A 20,291-nucleotide genomic window follows, 5' to 3' on the forward strand; every position below is an offset into this window, starting at 1 on the left:
ATCACCATAAGAGAACCTGCAAGAAATACCAGATTACCTGACTGGAATATTTTCTATCCATTAGTTTTATAAATTATTAACAGAAATTCCCTCCCTTTGTTTAGTTTTGTATTTCATTAGATTACCTAGACAGTCTGCATTGACAAATTATTTTTTCTTCTTCTCCTCCTCCTTTTTTTCTTTCTTGTTCTGACTCCTCCTCCTTTTTCTTCTCAATTTAGGATTTAGACATTGAAGAACTATGGGCCAAAACAATTACAGTTCTCTACATGGTTTTATTCTGCTTGGCTTCTCTGATCATCCTAAACTGGAGGTGGTCCTGTCAGGAGTTGTCACCACCTTCTACTTAATTACATTGATGGGTAACATAGCTATCATTCTTGCATCTCTCCTGGATTCCCATCTGCACACACCAATGTATTTTTTCCTCAGGAATTTATCTTTCCTAGATCTGTGTTTCACCACCAGTATCGTACCTCAGATGCTAGTTAACTTGTGGGGACATGATAAGACCATCAGCTATGTGGGTTGTGTCATTCAACTCTATGTTTATATGTGGTTGGGCTCCATTGAGTGCCTTCTCCTGGCTGTTATGTCCTATGATCGTTTTACAGCTATTTGCAAACCTTTACATTATTTGGTAATCATGAACCCACATTTATGTCTCAAGATGATTATCATGGTATGGGCTATTAGTTTGGCCAATTCTGTGGTATTATGTACACTCACATTGAATTTGCACAGGTGTGGAAACAACCTTCTGGATCATTTCTTGTGTGAGTTGCCAGCTATGGTTAAGATAGCTTGTGTAGACACCACAGCAGTTGAAATGTCTGTTTTTGCTTTAGGCATTGTCATTGTCCTTACACCCCTCCTCCTCATTCTTATATCCTATGGTTACATTGCCCAAGCTGTGCTGAGAATGAAGTCAATAGCAGGCCAACGAAAAGCAATTAATACTTGTGGATCTCATCTCACTGTGGTGTTTATCTTCTATGGAACAATCATCTACATGTACCTGCAGCCAGGTAACAGTGCCTCCAAAGACCAGGGCAAGTTCCTCACCCTCTTTTATACTATAATCACTCCAAGCCTCAACCCCCTCATCTACACCTTGAGGAATAAAGACATGAAGGATGCACTGAAGAAGCTCATAAGGGTTGACTATGAATCTACAAAAACAAAGAACTGGAAATCGTAGGAAAATATTAACGTAAATAAGGCAGTGAACTATATCTTCTAATTGGCTTAATTTTTAGTGAGACAAGTAATCCCTAGATCATAATATAGTAATTCTTTCATGCAAATCTTTTGTGGTTACAAACAATATTATAACTATTCTACTTAGCTCTTTTATACCTCTACTTATTATAATGTCTTCAGGCAAAATGAGTCAGTAGAAATTTTTACTTTTGCTTGAAATGTAATACAAAGAGGAGGTAAATATAAACTTGAATACACTGAATTTATTCTCAAGTCCTGTAGAAACTGTTTTGGTTGTCAAGTTTTGTATTTTCACTGCTAATGCTTGGATCTGCAATAACAGACCTTACTGAATGGTTTCATACATAATATGATTTGTACATTAAATAATAATATACAAATATTGATTTTGTATATTGTTTTGTGAGGTCTTCCAAATGTGTATGTGTATTTGGTACAGGAAAATGCAATCCATAAGACAGTGATTGTTATAAGCACCACCTGAAACAATTGACTCTTTTTTCAGTGGTCCTTGATATAAATACCTCGAGTAAAGGTTCTTTCATATTTAATAGGATTACTTCTTTTATATGATAACATCAGAGAGAGAAAGCACGAATTAAAGTGATTTAAAGTTGGCAACACTATCTTATTCATTTCTCCTTCATTTGTGAAACACTTATTCCGTGACTGTCTGAAATTGAATGAAGAGAAAATATGACCTAGAGATCAGTAAGCTTTTCACATTGATCTATGCAATCATGACATTTATATGAATTTTGAGAAATGTGGTAATATTTGTATGCAGTGAAATTTTGCATACTTGGTGAATCTTTTTATTTCCAATTATCATGATATAATATTTAACTTTTTATAAGAAAATGTGATGACTTTGATATTAAGCTTTAATTTTTCTATGATATTTTTTCTTTAAAAGATCTCATTTTAAATCACTGTAATCAATCTATATAGATTTAGAATGATACATTGCTGGAATCTAAAAGTACCATAGTATTTTCTCTTCTATCACTTCATAATTCTTGAAATGTAAAAAAGAGGAGTCTGGATAATTCACTGCATAATTATTTACTTTCCCAATCAGAACAACACAGTAAAGATTCACATAAAATATATTTAATATGATGTAGAATTTCCTCAGTGTCCTAATCTTCCACATAATACGTCTTTTAGAGTTGTTTTCAGAAACAGTTCACTAGCTCACCAAAAAGAGTCCACAGGGGTAATGTAAGCTCTGCATGTGTGTAGTCTAGCCATCCCACCCAATACTTTGAATTTGGAAAGTTTGTTCTTATGCTTAATACAATTTGTAACTAATAATGTTCGGAGATATAGCAAGTCATTTACTAACTTCAATAACCTACGTACATCAAAAATATAATAGTGGACACTTAGGAGAGCACTACATTTTATACCAATAATTATTTATGCCTAGTTTTATTTGAGGGTTTTCTTCATTTGAGTTGCAAATAAAACAAATATTTCACATATTTAATCTCTCTTTTATTTCTCTGAAATAAATGTATAGACCTACACCACTACATTAAACCACTACATTAAGTTACAATAAACCATTTAGATATATTGACCTTTTATAAACTGATCTGTACTACTGGGTGCTATGAAGATTATCAACATTGGCCTGACCTCACACTTGTGGAGTATCAGGTACCTTGAAAAGGTAAGTAATAATATAATAGGAAGTAATAATAATAAAAATTAAATATAACAGTTTCTTTAATTAGAAGTTGCTTTTCTGTCCAAGTTCTCATACCAACATTCATGAGAATTTACCACAGACTCTCTAGCTCATTTAGTGTAAGCTCCCTTAAATTTAAAGTGGATATTAGATGGTCTTACATAACATATACTTGGTTTCAGACTAAAAAAAGATTAGCCATTTAATGAGAGTCACGTATCAGTGGAGCCTTGGTGGTGCAGTGGTTAAGAGCTACTGTTGCTAACCAAAAGGTTGGCAGTTTGAATCCACCAGGCACTCCTTGGAAACCCTATGTGTTAGTTCTACTATGTTCCACAGGGTTGCTATAAATTGGAATTTTTAGTATGTTAGTAGAAAGCATATTATTGACTACATGTAAGTATATGTAACATATTATGTGACAGTATGCAGAACAGGGTATGGAAATGCCTGCAGAAAAGGCTTAGTGATTTCATAAGAAAATGACATATTGGTACCTCCCTTTTTTCTGTCACTCCTTTACTGATTTACTAAGTTTAGCTTCATTGTTGTTATCTCTTCTTTATCAGGGGATAAACCACCCAGAATAAATAGTAAAAGATACCTTTTGTGGATGGAGTATTTTCTGGGGATTTACCAAAACAGGACAGAGCTGGACTACCAGGCTTAGACTTGAGTCCAAAGGAGTTCCTAAGGTCAGCATATAACGAATCTGATGAATTAAATCAACTTTGTGTTTTCTGCTCCTTGTGTTATAAATAAAAATGGAGGACTGTACATACAAGCAAAAGCACAGACCTTTTATATGTTTGCTTAAAAATTACGTGATATAATTAGAATGCATCACCAAACTACCTAAAGCTAAGCGCAAATTACTTAGCACTAATTATATGTGCCAAGGCTCTTCAGAAAAATGAGGGACCAGTTTGATTTACAGAAAATGGAAACAGATCCATGAAGTCGATGGAACTTAAATCAAACATTAAAAAAAAAAAAAAAAATTTTTTTTTTTTTAAGATCTGAATTTGGTAGACAAGAATCAGGTGAAAAGGAGAGTGTGGCAAAGCTGTAGAGGTTGAGAACAAGCATGAATAAAAAGAGCTTAAGTAAATCGCCTCAGGAAATAAAGTGACTTGATAAGTGCAGACCAAAATAAACAATCCTTAAATGAGTATGTATGGAATGTCTACTGTGTGGCAGGCAGTGTGAAAAGCCACCTCATGTATTTGAACTTTATATAGTCAACATTTGGGAACTACTGTTTAGTAAAGAAAAATCATCAAGAGAGCAATAATTTACTTAATCTTCCTTCCACTAGCATTATTCATTAGGTAATGACTAAAAACTAGCCCCCAGAAGGAAACCAATTAAATAATTCACCTTTCAATATCACTGAATCCAAACATCCATTTGAAACCCACTTATGTAAACTTAGGAGTCGGAATTGACTCGATGGCAGTGGGTTTGGTTTTGGCTTTTATGTAAACTTGGATTCATGTGAATAAACAAACTGGTGAACTGAAGTAATTATTCAAGTGTATCTACCTGTTTAGTTTTTACAAAATAAAATGTCTGGTTAATATATATACATCTTAGAAACAACACATAATGATCAAATTTCAGAATGCTTAGGCATATTAAATGTCAATTAAACTACTTTAAGTGCCAAACTTTGATTATGCCAGACATTATTACAAACTGGAAATACAAAGATGAATAAAAAACATTCCTTGTAAAATGTTTTAGTAGAGGAGTTATAAATATATATATATACACACACACACACACATAATATATATATACACATGTACATATATATATGTGTGTGCTATCAACTTTTTGCAATTTTATTCCAGATGTATGTCATAGGTTAGACAGTATTTAAACCTTCTCAATAAATGATTATTATTATAGTACAAAAGAAAAAGTCAAAGTGGCAATAATATATCGGGTGTCCAATACAGGGAAATTGCAGATAACCTAAGAAAGAATTCTTTTCCCCTAGAGTGGCTTACAAGACCTTCTCAGTTCATCTAGTGAATTCTTAGTCATTAAAACAATTGAAAATGGAAGATATATAGATACATTCTCAAATATATTGAGCTATCATATTCTGAAAAATCAAAGGCCACTTTTACCCTAATCTCATCTACACCTAGCAACAGACCTTGGGACAAGTTAGCTGAATTTATAGATTTTATAAATGAAGAAATATAAAATGTGGAAAAATAATCTAAAATCCTTGGACCTCAATATGTATAGCTGTATAATGCCAAATAAACAATATAAGTTTGCCTGTTAAACAAATTGTTTTTGGTTTTTGGTTAAACAAATAAATGTAAGGTGAGTTACGTTAGGCTCCACAGTATTTTTCATTTAACTTAAAAAGACACTTTGGGAGAGGTGTAGTTGATGTTCTAAAATCTATTTTCTGGAAATGCTCTTACAGATTTTCCTTATGAATTAAAATGTTAGCAATCTGATTCATTTTCCATTAAGGCAAAATTTTCACAGGTTTCACATTTAGTATTAGTTGTTTCAATTATTTGACTATTTTCTTTTTTTATTGAACTTTGATGAAAGTTTACAGAGCAAGCTAGTTTCTCATCAAACAGTACACATGTTGTATGACATTGGTTAACAACCCCACAACATGTCAACACTCTCCCTTCTCAACCCTTGGTTCTGTATTACCAGCTGTTCTGTTCCCTCCGACCTTCTAGTTCCTGCCCCAGGGCTGGTGTGCCCTTTATTCTTGTTTTATTCCACGGGACTATTCAATCTTTGGCTGAAGGTTGAACCTCAGGAGTGGCCTCACTGCTGAGCTGAAAACGTGTCTAGGGGCCATACTCTCAGGGTTTCTCCAGTCTGTCAGGCAAGCAAGTTTGGTCTTTCTTTTTGAGTTAGAATTTTGTTGTACATTTTTCTCTAGCTCTTTCTGGGACCCTCTATTGTGATCCCTGTCAGAGCAGTCAGTGGTGGTAGTCAGGCACCATCTAGTTGTACTGGACTCAGTCTGGTGGAGGCTGTGGTAGATGTGGTCCATTAGTCCTTTTGACTAATCTTTCCCTTGTGTTTTTAGTTTTCTTCATTCCTCCTTGCTCCCAAAGGGTGAGACCAGTGGAGTATCCTAGATGACTGCTCACAGGCTTTTAAGACCCCAGACGCTACTCACCAAAGTAGAATGAAGAACATATTCTTTATAAAATCTGTTATGCCAATTCAGCTAGATGTTCCCTGAGACCGTGGTCCCCACAGCCCTCAGCCCAGCAATTCGGTCCCTCAGGGAGTCTAGCTGTGTCTATGGAGCTACCATGGCCTTGCCTTGTACAGGTTGTACTGGCTTCCCCAGTATTGTGTACTGTGTACCCTTCACCAAAGTTACCACTTATGTATTGTCTGTTAAGTGTTTTTCCAACCCCACCGCTCCCCTTCCTCGTAACCATCAAATATTGTTTCTTTTTGTATGTAAACCTTTTCATGAGTTTTTACGACAGCTGCCTCATACAATGTTTGTCCTTTTGTGTCTGACTTATTTCACTCAGCATAATGTCCTCCAGATGCATCCATGTTATGAGATGCTTCACAGATTCATTGTTGTTCTTTAACGTTGCATAATACTCCATTGTGTATATGTACCAGTTTGTTTATCCATTCATCTGTTGATGGCATCTAGGCTGTTTCCATCTTTTTGCTATTGTGAACAATGCTGCAATGGATATGGGGGTACATATATCTATTCGTGTGACGACTGTTATTTCTCTAGGATATATTCCTAGGAGTGGGATTGCTGGATCAAATGATATTTCTATTTCTAGCTTTCTAAGGAAGAGCCATATCATTTTCCAAAAAGGTTGTTATCATTTCGATTCCCACCAGCAGTACGTAAGAGTTTCTATCTCCCCGCATCCTCTTCAGCATTTGTTATATTCTGTTTTATTGATTCATGCCAGTAATGCCAGGGTGATACTTGACTATTTTCAATGCACCTTAACTCACAAGTTTGCTGTGTCACCTTGAGCAAGTTACTTCCTTCTCTGAGCCTTTGTTTGCTCATCGGAAATTTTTGACACAATAGCTATTGCATAGACGTGAAGATTAAATGAGGAGGAAAAAGAAAGACATAAAACATGTAAGGAAGCCCTTTATGCACAGGAGGTTATTTTTCTTCTCTTCCCTTACATTCATGCACATACACAGTGTGGCAAAAATGAATTTTTCTACTCTGAAGAAGGGAGATTTGAATTTGTATAAAGTTTGTGTCTTCATTGTAGAAGCTTTTATTTTAACTTTTAAAATAAACTAATTGGATTGCATTAGGTTAGCCTAGCCACAACCTAGCTAAGCTTATAAATCAATTAGTCAAATTTCCCAGCCTAAATATTTATGGTTTATTTTCCACTAAGGTTCCTATCACTCTTTCTCTTTCGGGAAACTTTCCGTACTATGTCCTGCCTCCATCTCTAGAAGCCAAAGTACCAGATACTCCCTGTTGCTACAGCATGGGGGTCTATACCCAGGACTTGATGACATCATTTAGCTGTTGGACTAAGAATACGTGACAGAGATAAAGGCGTCAAAACAGCTTGTAATGGTTATATGCTCTTAAACATGGATACAACTATCAAAAATGGGGGAATAAATGAGAGTATATGAAAAAGCAAAATAAGCTTGGTGATTTACTTATAGGTATTGATTGGGAGGCCCAAGCATATTACTTTAAATTTGATGTTGTAGGAAATAGAGGAGATGGAGAAAAAGAGCAATTTCAACATTGCTCATGATAGGAAAGAGTGCCTAAAAAATTAAGAACTAAGGATATTTTAGAAAGATAGCCATTAAAAGAAAAACAAAAACTTTCCTAAATACTAAAATTTGTACCCCCAAAGAGAGAGTATGTAAATACCATACAGTGAAGGACTGTATATGCGTGTGTGTGTGGTTTTATATATGAAACAATATGACAGAACTAAGGTCAAACATATTGGTCATATCAATAGCTATTACCTTATCTATTAAGAAAAAATATCTCCATACTGCCTAGCAAAGTAAAATCCAACTCAGGGTATATACCAAAGATATCCCTAATATAAGAGATTCAGAAAAGTTAAAGGTTAAAAACAAATGAGCAAGATATGCCAGACAAATACAAATAAAAAGAATGAAGGGATTATGATCTCAATATCTGACAACATAGCATTCAGACCAAAAATCATTAGAAGACATGAAAAAGAACATTTAATAATGCTAAATACTAAATTTGCAATTTAAACATAGCAGATATTAATATTTATGCACATCAATAACTTCCATAAAGTAGAAAGTAAAGGAAACACTAAGTAGAAACACATCACAATGAATTTAAGATGAACAAAAAATACTATGGCTATATAAAATCATAAAACCCATAAAGAAAATCTTCTAGACATGCATGGAACACTCAACCCTAATAATAGAGAGTAAATATTCTTTTCAAGAGCACAGGGAACAATTTATGAAAATTGATCTTAGTAGGTCACAAAAACACAGCACTATGAACAAGGCTAAAAATTCGTGTACTTTTTGAATTACAAAAGACAGAAAACAACCTAAATGTCTATCAGTTAAGGACTGAGTGAATAAGCTATTTTACATTTTCACAATTACAAAGCAGTTGTGAAAAGGAGTTAAGAATTACCTGCATATTTTTTTTATTGCTATAAAGTTATCAAGGACATTTTGTTAAAATATAATGATAAAAAACATGCAGAACAGTCTGTAAAGTCAATTACCTTTTATCTACAGGAAAATATGTGTGTGTGTGTGTATACACAATAGCTCTCTGTCAAGTTAATTCCAACTCATGACCTCATGCTTGACAGAGTAGAACTGCACTCTACAGTGTTTTCAATGACTGTAAGTTTACGGATGTATTTTATAGCCAAGCCTTTCCTCTGTTGAGCGGCTGGGTGGATTTGAGCAACCAACCTTCCAGATAGCAGTCAAGCACAAATTGTTTGTACCACCCAGGGACCTTATATCCACAATAGCTATATGTGTGTGTGTGTATACGTCTTTTAAAAAAAAGGATAAACCAAACTCTAACAAATAATTATGTACAAGGAAAAGAAGAAGAAATAAATGGAAGAGACAGATAAAAGCTAAACTTCTCTGTATGTACCATGTTTTATGGCTTTGGCCTTGAAATAATATAAATGCTTTAACAAATTATAAAATAAAACTAAATCAACACACACACACAAAGCAATCTCTAAAAATAAAAATGCACAATAAAACAAGTGAATTTAACTGGCATACTGATGTTAAGTTGGTGGCTTAATCACATGGAGAAGAATTATTATAAGTGACCTTAAAACACAGTGATCTGACTGCATATCTCTAGTGGGATATACTTGAAAGGCAAAAATAACTGCAAAGAAAATTTAAATTATATTCAGTAGCCATATTGTTGAAAGTAATGTTAGTATTTTAAAAGTGTTGTTTATCTGTTGTAGGATTAACCAAATATATAATTGTGCTGGTGCTATTGGAAACTAGGTTTTTCAGTGTGGGAGAAAGGAGATAGAGTGTATAATCTAAGAAATTGAATAAAAACCCTATAGTTTTAAATTTGAATTGGAAATATCAATATGAAATTATGAAGTATTTTTCTCTTACAAAGAAATACATAGTGCCTAGCTTTGTCCACTGGCCTAGCAATGACTAGAGCAGCGTAACGACCACACTTAAGTATTGGGATTGTGGACTCTGATACTGCTTTTCACGAGAGGAATGAAACTTCCTTGGAGATATGGCTGACCCTACGCCTAGAAAATATACAGGAAGAGTCTGGATAATCTTGTTGTACTGAAGAACAAATAAGCTATCAACAACCACTGGAGCCTTGTCAAAAGTACACAAGATCTTTCTTCTTTGTTTTTGAACAGTAATTCAGTCTAAAAGTTATTAGGTGGGACCAAGAAACATAGACATCCTAGTAGGGGGTTGAAAGTTACTGGCTGCATCCCAGTGCGTGATGCCAAGTAGGGTAAGAAAGGAGAACCTATTGGGGAAATGGACAACGGTGACCCAAAGTGGGATGTTGAAGACCGAGCAGGATAAGAAGGTTGTCTTCAAGGTGTGGCAGAGGCCCAGTGCAGTGTCGATGCCTAACCAAGACAAGGAGAGATTTTGTGTGAAAAGGCAGTAGCAGCAAGAGAACATTGATTATAAACAGGGGTATTCTTCAAATAAATAAATACATTGTGAATAACGGGAGCCTGGTTTTGACTTTGCAATCAGTGAAGGGAGTTTAAAATATGGAAAGGGAAAAAACTAGAGTGAAGTTCATTGTGTTGGATTGGAATTGGCAGTGTCAGAGCCAGGATATATAGATAAATGAGCATGGATGTGGATTTTGTGTCTGTGTATATGCACATATATGTATATGTTTGTATGTATATAAGTTTATAAATGTATATATTTTCCGAGCTCTGTCTCTAAGCTCTGTTCCTAGCTCTCTCTCACACCAATAGCAATGGCCAAGCCCTGTATCCAAACACCAGTTTGTAAATTCGTTTCACACTGTAAAGAACCAGGGTCCTTTGGAGAAATGACTCATTCCAGGGTTGGGGTGGGGTTGGTAGATGATCCAGGAGCATCTTTTTATGCCAGAAAGAAAGGAAGTGTTTAAGTAATGGGGACTTGTCAAAAAGACACACAAACCAGCTTGAAAAGGCTCCCACTGGTCAAAAATAAACAATGCCGGTAGTAGTTTATAACCCATTAAATACAATAGGAATCCATAAGTCCACACTGATATAAATAAATAGGAAGTTTTTTATTTACAGTGGAATGACAACTGACAAGTGTATGAAAGATGGGATAGAAATAGAAAATGGCCATTTGGCAACCATGATAGAACTAATTCAGTCAAGAAACATAAATGGACTCTGAAACTGAAGGGTGAAAGTTTGATGAGCAATGGGATATTAACGTATTCTCAAAGTATCTCCCCACCAAAAGCATATTGATAAAAATGTACTGGTAGTTAGTCTATCTTTATATATTGTCTTTTCCTCTTATTTGTTGTTGTTAATTTTGTTTCTGCTGAGTCTCTATTTTTTTCTTGTATTTTATTTTGATGAGTAGGATTGTTGGTCTCCTTTGTGGTTACCTTAAAATTTTCCACTATTTTTCTAAGTTTAAACCTAAATTTGATTTCTTTATATCGTCTTGTCTTCTTCTCCACATGAAAGATCTACGATTACATTTCTTAGTCCCTCTTTACTATTTTAACGTTGTCTTCTTTTACATAATGACATCTGTTTCCCCGTTTTGAGCATTTTTTTTATCTTGATTTATATTTGTGATTTCCCTATCTGGGTTGATATCTGATTGCTCAGTCCCGTGTTCTAGTCTTGGGTTGATATCTAATATTACTGATTTTCTAACCAGAGGACTCCTTTAGTATTTCTTGTAGTTTTGGTTTCATTTTTACGAATTCCCTAAACTTCTGTTTATCTGGAAATGTCCTAATTTCACCTTCAGTTTTGAGAGACAGTTTTGCTCAATACATGATTCTTGGCTGGCAATTTTTTTCTTTCAATAATTTCTGTAAGTCATCCTACTGCCTTCTTGCCTGCATGGTTTCTGCTGAGTAGTCCAAGTTTATTCTTATTGATTCTCCTTTGTAGGTGGATTTTCGTTTATCCCTAGCTGCTCTTAAAATTCTCTCTTTATCTTTGGTTTTGGCAAGTTTGATTATAATATGTCTTGGTGACTTTCTTTTAAAATCTACCTTATGTGGAGTTCAATGAGCATCTTGGATAGATATCTTCTCATGTTTCACAATACCAGAATTCTCTCTGTATTTTCTGTTATCCCTCACTGTTCTGGTACTCGAATCACTCGTAGGTTATTTCTCTTGGTAGAGTCCCACATGATTCTTACGGTTTCTTCATTTTCTTAAATTCTTTTATCTGATTTTTCTTCAAATATATTGGTGCCAAGTGCTTTATCATCAGTCTCACCAATTCTGCTTTCCACTTGCTCGATTCTGCTCCTCTGACTTTCTATTGAGTTGTTTAATTCTGTAATTTTATTGTTAATTTTCTGAATTTCTGATTTCTGTCTTTCTATGGATTCTTGCAGCTTATTAAAATTTTCATTATGTTCTTGAATAACCTGTTTAATTTCTTCAACTGTTTTATCTGTGTGTTGCTTGCCTTGCTCTGTGTATTGCCTAATCTCCTTCCTGATCTTGTCCCTGATGTCTTGAAGAGTTCTGTATGTTAATCTCTTGTATTCTGCATCTGCTATTTCCAGGAAGTCACCTTCATCCAGAAGATCCCTTGATTCTTTGCTTTGAGAACTTTTTCAAGTGATCATGGCCTGCTTCTATATGTGATTTGATATTGACTGTTTTCTCTGAGTGTCTATAAGTTATTACACTAGTTTATTTTATGTTTGCCTACTGTATCCTAGCTTCTTGCTTTGTTTTCTTTTGATATGTCCAAATAGGTTGCTTGAATGAGCTAGCTTGATTATTTCTGCCTTTGAAGCTCTAATGTCCTGTCACCAGATGGCTAGAGCTGTTACCAGGTATATCAGCCTAGGAGTCTATTCAGTTTTCTTGCATGAATTCAGCTTAGGTGTTCAGGTAGTTGGCCATCAAGTGTGTAGTACAGGCTCTGTCCTCCAGTCTTAGAAGGGCGGTCTTTGAGAGGGTGATTGGTGATTGGTGTAGGTACCCTTATCTGGTTGCAGCAGGGGGTCATGCTCTGAACAAGGCAGGAGGCTGACATCCATCCCCTGAGTGACTGTGAGGAAAGTGCGTCCTTGTTTCCTAGTGTGCACAGATGGGTTGGTTCTGCAGAGGGACCTTGGATACCCAATGCTTTTGGTTTTAAGGCCTGGGAGGTACCAGTTATCCTTGGACCCCTGTCATGGGTGCCTGGGCGACATGAGTGGAGCCACCAGTCTTTAGGGACCTAATGTAGGTAGGTGAGGACCCTATTTAATAGGCAAAGCAGTATTAAACATCAAACACCCACCTCTCCACCACACAGCTGAAACAGTTGCAGTCTTCCAACAAGGGCCTATTCTCCTGAAATAGGCCCACAGAGGTCCATGCAGAGGGTAAAGGTATTCATGGACTGTTTATGTCTGGACAGGAGCTGCTTCTGTCCTGAGCTCCCCAGGTTAGTGGAGTTGGCAGATTATCTTTTCCCCAATTGTGAATTTATACCTCCTCCAAGCCTGGGAGAATGGCTCAGAGCATGCAAAAGGAACTATTTCAGGCCCAGGAAAATCAACAGCCACTGAAGTCAGCTTGGGGGCTGGAGGCACAGTAAAATATACGCGAGTACTTAGCTTTTGCTGAGAGAGCTGTTCTTCTCTGGTTCCGGAGGTGTGAGTAGGCTGTTTAGTTGCCTGCTTCTCTCTGAGGAAACTGCAGCTGAACGCTACCACCAGCCCACCGCAGCCTGAGGGTTCCTGGTGAATCAGATCTGGCAACTACTCTCCGATTCTGAGCTGTCTCTCCCTCCCCTGCCCCTCAGTTCGTTTTCTAACTTTGCCTTTGATGTTTAGGGCTTCTAGCTTGTCATAAATGTAATCATTTCACTTTTTTGGGGGGGTCTTTGTTGTAAGAGGGTTCACTGGAAACATCTGACTACCACGTCATCTTGGCCCCGCCTCTGTGCTTTTGTATCTTTGCAAGTATATGTATATTTTCATACCTTTTCATAAATATTTATGTATATTTAAAAAATTTTGCTAGCTTGTATTATTGAAATAGATTACTTACAAACAATATGGCACTTAAGGTTTTCAAACACCATTATAAAATTTAGCTGACTACGTTTTGCCAATGTTTTTCAAAGCAGAGCCTGGGTATAAATTCTGTAATCTTATAAATCTAGATATTACTTATCTTACTGCAATACCTGATTCATTGAGGTTGTCAAGGATTTTATTTTACTTGGATCCACAATCAACAGCCATGGAAGCAGCAGTCAAGAAATCAAAAGACTCATTGCATCGAGCAAAATGGCTGCAAAAGATCTCTTTAAAGTGTTGAAAAGCAAAGATGTCACCTTGAGGACTAAAGTGTGCCTGACTCAAGCCATGGTGTTTCCAATATCCTCATATGCATGTGAAAGCTGGATGATGAATAAAGAAGACCGAAGATGAATTGATGCCTTTTGAATTGTGAAGTTGACAAAGGGTATTGAATACACCATGGACTGCCAAAAGAACGAACAAATCTGTCTTGGCAGAAGTAAAACCAGAATGCTTCTTAGAAGCAAGGTTGATGAGACTAAGTCTTCCATACTTTGGGCATGTTATCAGGGGGATCAGTCCCTGGAGAAGGACATCATGCTTGGTAAAATAGAGGGCCAGTGAAAAAGAAGAAGATCCCCAACTATATGGATTGACACAGTGGCTGCAATAATGGGCTCAAGCATAGCAATGGTTGTGAGAATGGCACAGAACTGGGCAGTGTTTCATTCTGTTGTGCATAGGGTCACTATGAGTTAGAATCGACTGGACAGCACTTAAAAACAACAACAATGAATATTTGACATCTTAAAATTCCTTAGCAATTCCTCCCCCATGGCTTTACTCTCTAGCTGCCTGTCTTATTAGGTTCCACCAGCTACCTGGTTTGGGAGTGCCTTATTCATTCTCTTGATCCCATCTTCTGCTCCAATCTGCTTTTGTCTCTAAGTCTAGGACCTTCAGTCCCCTCAGCTGCAGTTTGTGAAGGAATAACACATAAGAGTCTACCACTATCACTTAGAGAAAAATAATTGATTTTGGTTTACCCTATGGAGCACAGTCTACTCTGACACACATGGGATTTCCATGAGTTAGAATCGACTTGTTGGCAACTGACTTTTTAACCATCTTGCATAAGCACTATAATAAGGGGAAAGAATAGACTCGTCTTTTATTGTTGTTTTTAGGTGCCGTCAAGTTAGTTCCTACTTATAGCAACCCTATGTACCACAGAATGAAACATTGCTAGGTCCTGCGCCATCCTTAGAATCGTTGTTATGCTTAAGCCCATTATTGCAGTCACTGTGTCAATCCACCTTGTCGAGGGTCTTCCTCTTTTCTGCTGACCCTGAACTTTACCAAGCATGATGTCCTTCTCCAGGGACTGATCCCTCCTGATAACATGTCCAAAGTGTGTAAGACACAGTCTCACCATCCTTGTTTCTCAGGAGCATTCTGGTTTTACTTCTTCCAAGACAGATTTGTTTGTTCTTTTGGCAGTTCATGGTATAGTCAATATTCTTCACCAACATCACAATTCAAAGGCATCAATTCTTCAGCCTTCGTTATTCGTTGTCCAGTTTTCACATGCGTATGATGTGATTGAAAATACCATGGCTTGGGTCAGGCACACTTTAGTCTTCAAGGTGACTTCTTTGCTTTTCAACAGTTTAAAGAAGTCTTTTGCAGCCGATTTGCCCAATGCAATGTGTGTTTTGATTTCTTGACTGCTGCTTCCATGGGCGAGGATTGTGAGTCCAAGTAAAATGAAATCTTTGCAGTCTGTCTTTTATTAGCAGAGAGTTATAAATGATTTTCTTACGTACAACTTTTTCTTCTGCTGTTCATCCATTCCCCAAAATGCAGATAAAATTAAAATAATTCATTCTTCCATTTTTTTCTGAGATTTTTTACCCCATTACATCATTTAACTAAAGAGTGTGCAATTCTGATCCATGTGATTATAAGAAGCACACGTTTGGTGCCTTATCACTAGTAGGTTTTCGTATTGATAACACATATTTCTTATTCATGCTTTTGGAGTTTAATTTATGTAAATGTTTCTACAATTAAGTGATTTTTATTTTGATGTCTTCAATAGAACCGAACAAATTTATACTTTAATGAGTAAATTTTGAAAGAAAAACATAATACACTTTACCTGGAGATAATCTTTAAACCTTAAACCAAAAATATCCCCTGAAGTCTTCTTAAAGTCAAACAAAAATTTAGTTTAACCAGGAAAGAATGTCTGCCTTGAACATTGTGCTCTTTCAATATCTATCTGTATGGGATCAAATTGACAACAACAACTCAAAAGATTAGATAGGAAAGTTGGGGGAAGTATGAGTTTATGTTAATGGGGGAGACACTACTCAGAAAAGGAGGTTGAGAATGGTTGCACAACTTGAAAAAGGTAATCAATGTCACTGAATTGCACATGTAGAAACTGTTGAATTGGTGTATGTTTTGCAGTGTATATTCTCAACAACAACCACAAAATAAGTAAATAAATAAATAATACACTTTAAAAAACTGTCAAGGTGGAGGAACAATATGGGAAGTATTTTTAAAGGAGTAGTTGTTTCCATGGCCCGAAAACCTTGAGTCATATTTAATGTAGATTTTAGAAGAATATTGAAGATAATTTTCTTGAACCAATTAGTACCCGTTTATGAATATTTGTGTCCATTCCCAACACTGGATTGACACCGTCATCTACTTTTGCTAGTCTTACTCCCAAATTCTAAAGTGTGTACAGAAATTAGTTTTACTGAGTAATTAGCTCTATGTCAAGTTTGTTCTCTTCAAAATGAGTTAGGCTGAAGTGTTTCTTGGAAACTCTTTTATGTTTTATTTTCAATTTCATTATCCTTCATAGACAAATTTCTTCAGAGAAAAGTATGATTATAATAAGTATAATATACTTTAAAACACTTTGGTATGCAATTGATAGAAATACGTTTATTACATTCAGCTATATCCTATGGGTGTCAGTTGCTCTAAACAGTAAATGTACACTCATGGGAAGGTCAGCTGGAGTCCCTGGGTGGTGCAAACGGTTTAAGTACTCAGCTGTTAACCAAAAGTTTGACCATTCTAGTCTACCTAGAGGCACCTCAAAAAAAAAAAAAAAAAAAAGCCTGGTGATCTATTTCCGAAAAAATCAGTCACTGAAAACCCTATGGAGCACAGTTCTATTCTGATACACATGGGGTTACCAGGAGTCAGAGTCGACTTGATTGCTCTGGGGTGTCTGAAAAGGTCAACTAGCATAGTGAAATTAGTAGTATAGAGCATCTGTGGATTTCTGACATATTTTAGAGATACTCCTCATTTGTGCATCAAGGGCATAAGTATCTAGCAAGGTGTGTAGCCTGAACTTTACAGGTGGTGTCTCAGACTTGTTCCCTAAGTGGTGCTGTGTTCAGCCATGGAGGAGTTCCACATTCTGGGTGCCAACATGAAGGTAACCAAACTCCTGCCTCTATTGTCTCAACTTCTTTAAGTAAACCTTTTAGAAAGGTAGTACTGGAATGTTTTAAAGGATAGAGAGTGGGGCGTCATTGAATTTATGAAGAGATGGCATAAGCTATTCTATGGCTAATTGCTATTGCGTGTTTCATAAATCTCTGCATGAGTGGCAGAATTTGGTCAGGGTCAATTTTGTTATAAGCTGATCATAAACATCTGGAGGAAATAGGAAAAGCTCAAGTTTTTCAGGGACTGTGATTATTTGCCAAAAATAACTTGAGAGTTGAGAATGACCAAGTTGGCTCTTGTCAGTTCAGAACACTCAATGGACTCTATTTCTCCCATTACATGCTATTGATTTCTTCTTAGTTTATTTCTGCCTCCTTTACAAATGAGGATATGAACTAAAATGTTTAACAGCAAATATCAACAATATTTTCTACACTGCTGTTTAACATTAGCTGGAAGATGTATACATAAGCTCTACTCCCCCAAAAAAGATAAGAAATAAGAAAGTTCTCATTAAAGAATACATAATTCACTCCATTTTAAATTAAAAAAAATTCATTTGAAAATGATTATAAATCCTTACAGAGTCAGCGAGAAGGAAATATACAAAATAAATATATAAAACCTATAGCCCTCCTATCAACAATAAACAATAAGAAATTAATTAAAATATAATATCAATAAAGATAAACTTCGCATATGAGAATATATGGAATATTTTTATAAAAAATTATTGTTTATCTTTATCAAAAGGGAAAAAATGACTAAATGAGACATCTTATATTCTCAAAAAAAAAAAAACTAGTGTAAGTAAAAACTTTAATACAGACATTTCAAGCAATTCTCTGTATTTTGTTTGCATTGTAACGAATTGATTTCAAAATTATTTGAAAAAAATAACAAGTTAGAAAAACCAAGACAATTTTATAAGAAAGAGAGAATTTGTTCTGCCAGGTACTGGGATACTATAAAGCAATAATTATTTTAAAATACTGACTTACAGGTGATTGAGACAAAATAGACATCTCCAAAAGAGACCCAAGTTCATTTCACATTAGAATATTGAATGTGAAAAGAGTGCCATTACAGATTAGTGAGCAATGAAGGCCTCTTTGAAAAACAGAATGTGAAAATTGATGAAATATTTGTCAACTCAAAACCCCACATCAAAAACATGTATGGAAATAAATTTTAAACAGATAAAAAGTTTGAAAAAATTAATGCACAAAAAAGGAAGTAATTGTGTACTTAAATATTTATTTTGCAAAGCGGAAGAATTCTCTGAGCAATAAAAAATCATAATAGAAATGATAACTGTTACAGCATGAAATTAATAGAAACACTTCTGTGATCGGAAAACAGCATAAGCATTAAAAAAATTATAACTGACAAAAATTTACATCATATGTAACAGATCAACGTTATTCCTTATAAAAATAAAAAAGGAAAAGGCCGTATTGTTCTTAGATATTGTCTCTCAGGTGGACATTTCCAGTTCTGCTAATAGGATAATGATGGTTCATTTTAGGTAACCAAATGATAGAGCATAGTTCTCTCTGCAGCTTATTTATTGAACACAGAGTGGTCCTGTGAGATGTTTTCCATAATTTGGGGGTCTGCACTATTTCTTCACAATATTCAGTCATCATATGAGCAATAAAAATGTATAGTCTGTTGTTTCAACTTTCTGGTTCCTTCCTTATCTTTTTTTATGAGGTCAAGAATTGAAGATAATGGGCACATTCAATGCCAGCTCAGGTGGCGACTTCATCTTGCTGGGCTTTTCTGATCAACCCCAGTTGGAACCCATCATCTCTGTGGCTGTCTTGCTCTTCTATCTCATGACCGTTCTAAGTAACACAGCAATTATTCTGGTGTTTTCACTGGACAGCCGACTTCACACGCCCATGTACTTCTTCCTTACCAACCTCTCGTTTTTGGACATCTGTTATACAACCAGTGTTGTCCCCCAAATGTTGGTAAATCTGTGGGGGCCAAACAAATTGATTACGTATGCAGGTTGTTTTCTACAGTTCTTCTTTGCCTTCGACTTTGGTGCAATAGAATGCCTTTTATTGGCTGTCATGGCCTATGACCGCTATGCAGCAGTCTGCCAACCCCTGCACTACGTGGTTATCATGCACCCTCAGTTTTGTAAAAAGATGGTAGCAGCATCATGGTTGACTGGCCTGGGTGGTGCTCTAGGGGTGAGTTCCTTTACTTTTACACTGCCACGATGTGGCCACCACACAATAGATGATTTCTTTTGTGAGATCCCTGCCTTTCTTAAGATAATTTGTGAGTACACCAAAATAATAGATGCTTTCATTTACATACTTGGAGTACTTTACCTTCTTCTGCCTCTTTGTCATCCTCATCTCATATGCAGTCATCACTCAAGCCGTGACTAAGATCAAGTTAGGTAGAGGATGGAAGAAGGTGCTTAATACCTGTAGCTCTCACCTCACTGTGGTCAGCCTCTTTTATGGCAGTGCCATTTACATGTACTTGCAACCAAAGAAAAGTTTCTCTTACAATGTGGATAAATTTATTAGCCTTTTCTACACTATTATCACCCCAAGTCTTAACCCCTTAATATACACTCTGAGAAATAAAGATATCAAAGTGGCATTAAAGTGTCTTTTTATAAGAATTCAGGGTCCAGAACAAATGTCAATTGAATAGGAAGATTAATAGTAATAATACAAGAACCCATTGCCATCAAGTCAGTTCCAATTCGTGATGACCCCACGTGTTACAGAGTAGACCTGATCCACAGGGTTTTCTTGGCTGTAATCTTTACAGAACAGACCATCAGACCTTTCTTCTGCAGGGCCACCAACCATCTCTGGGCAGGTGGAATGGCCAGCCTTTCAGTTAGCAGTCAAGCATTTAACTGTTTGCACCATAGAGGCTCCATAATAACATCTATTGAACATAACATATCATTCTAATCTATGTATAGTATCTCATTTAACCTGCACAATAACTCTGATATTCAGGCATCATTTCTTATATTTTCCAGGTAAAAACCTGAGATCAGAGAAGTTTATTAACGTGCTCAGGTAATAATACTTCTTAGTAAAAATGCAGGGTTAAAACACAAATCTGTCTGACTTCAATA

The 20,291-nt window shown here is 35.9% G+C and overlaps 1 protein-coding gene and 1 pseudogene across 1 annotated transcript; both read left to right on the forward strand.

Moving 5' to 3' along the window:
* The first annotated feature begins 241 nt into the window (after positions 1-241).
* LOC126077693 (olfactory receptor 2W1-like) lies at positions 242-1,201 on the forward strand. The gene has a single exon (XM_049887238.1). The coding sequence runs from the start codon at positions 242-244 to the stop codon at positions 1,199-1,201; it is 960 nt and encodes a 319-aa protein (XP_049743195.1).
* A 17,699-nt stretch (positions 1,202-18,900) lies between these two features.
* LOC126062354 (putative olfactory receptor 2W6) lies at positions 18,901-19,852 on the forward strand (annotated as a pseudogene).
* The last annotated feature ends 439 nt before the right edge of the window (positions 19,853-20,291 follow it).

The sequence above is a fragment of the Elephas maximus genome, chromosome 1 (genome assembly GCF_024166365.1).
Source record: "Elephas maximus indicus isolate mEleMax1 chromosome 1, mEleMax1 primary haplotype, whole genome shotgun sequence".
Classification (NCBI taxonomy): Eukaryota; Metazoa; Chordata; class Mammalia; order Proboscidea; family Elephantidae; genus Elephas; species Elephas maximus.

What these genes read in the sequence shown, in the direction of transcription:
- LOC126077693 (XM_049887238.1), top strand. Translation starts at nt 242, where the DNA reads ATGGGCCAAAACAATTACAGTTCTCTACATGGTTTTATTCTGCTTGGC.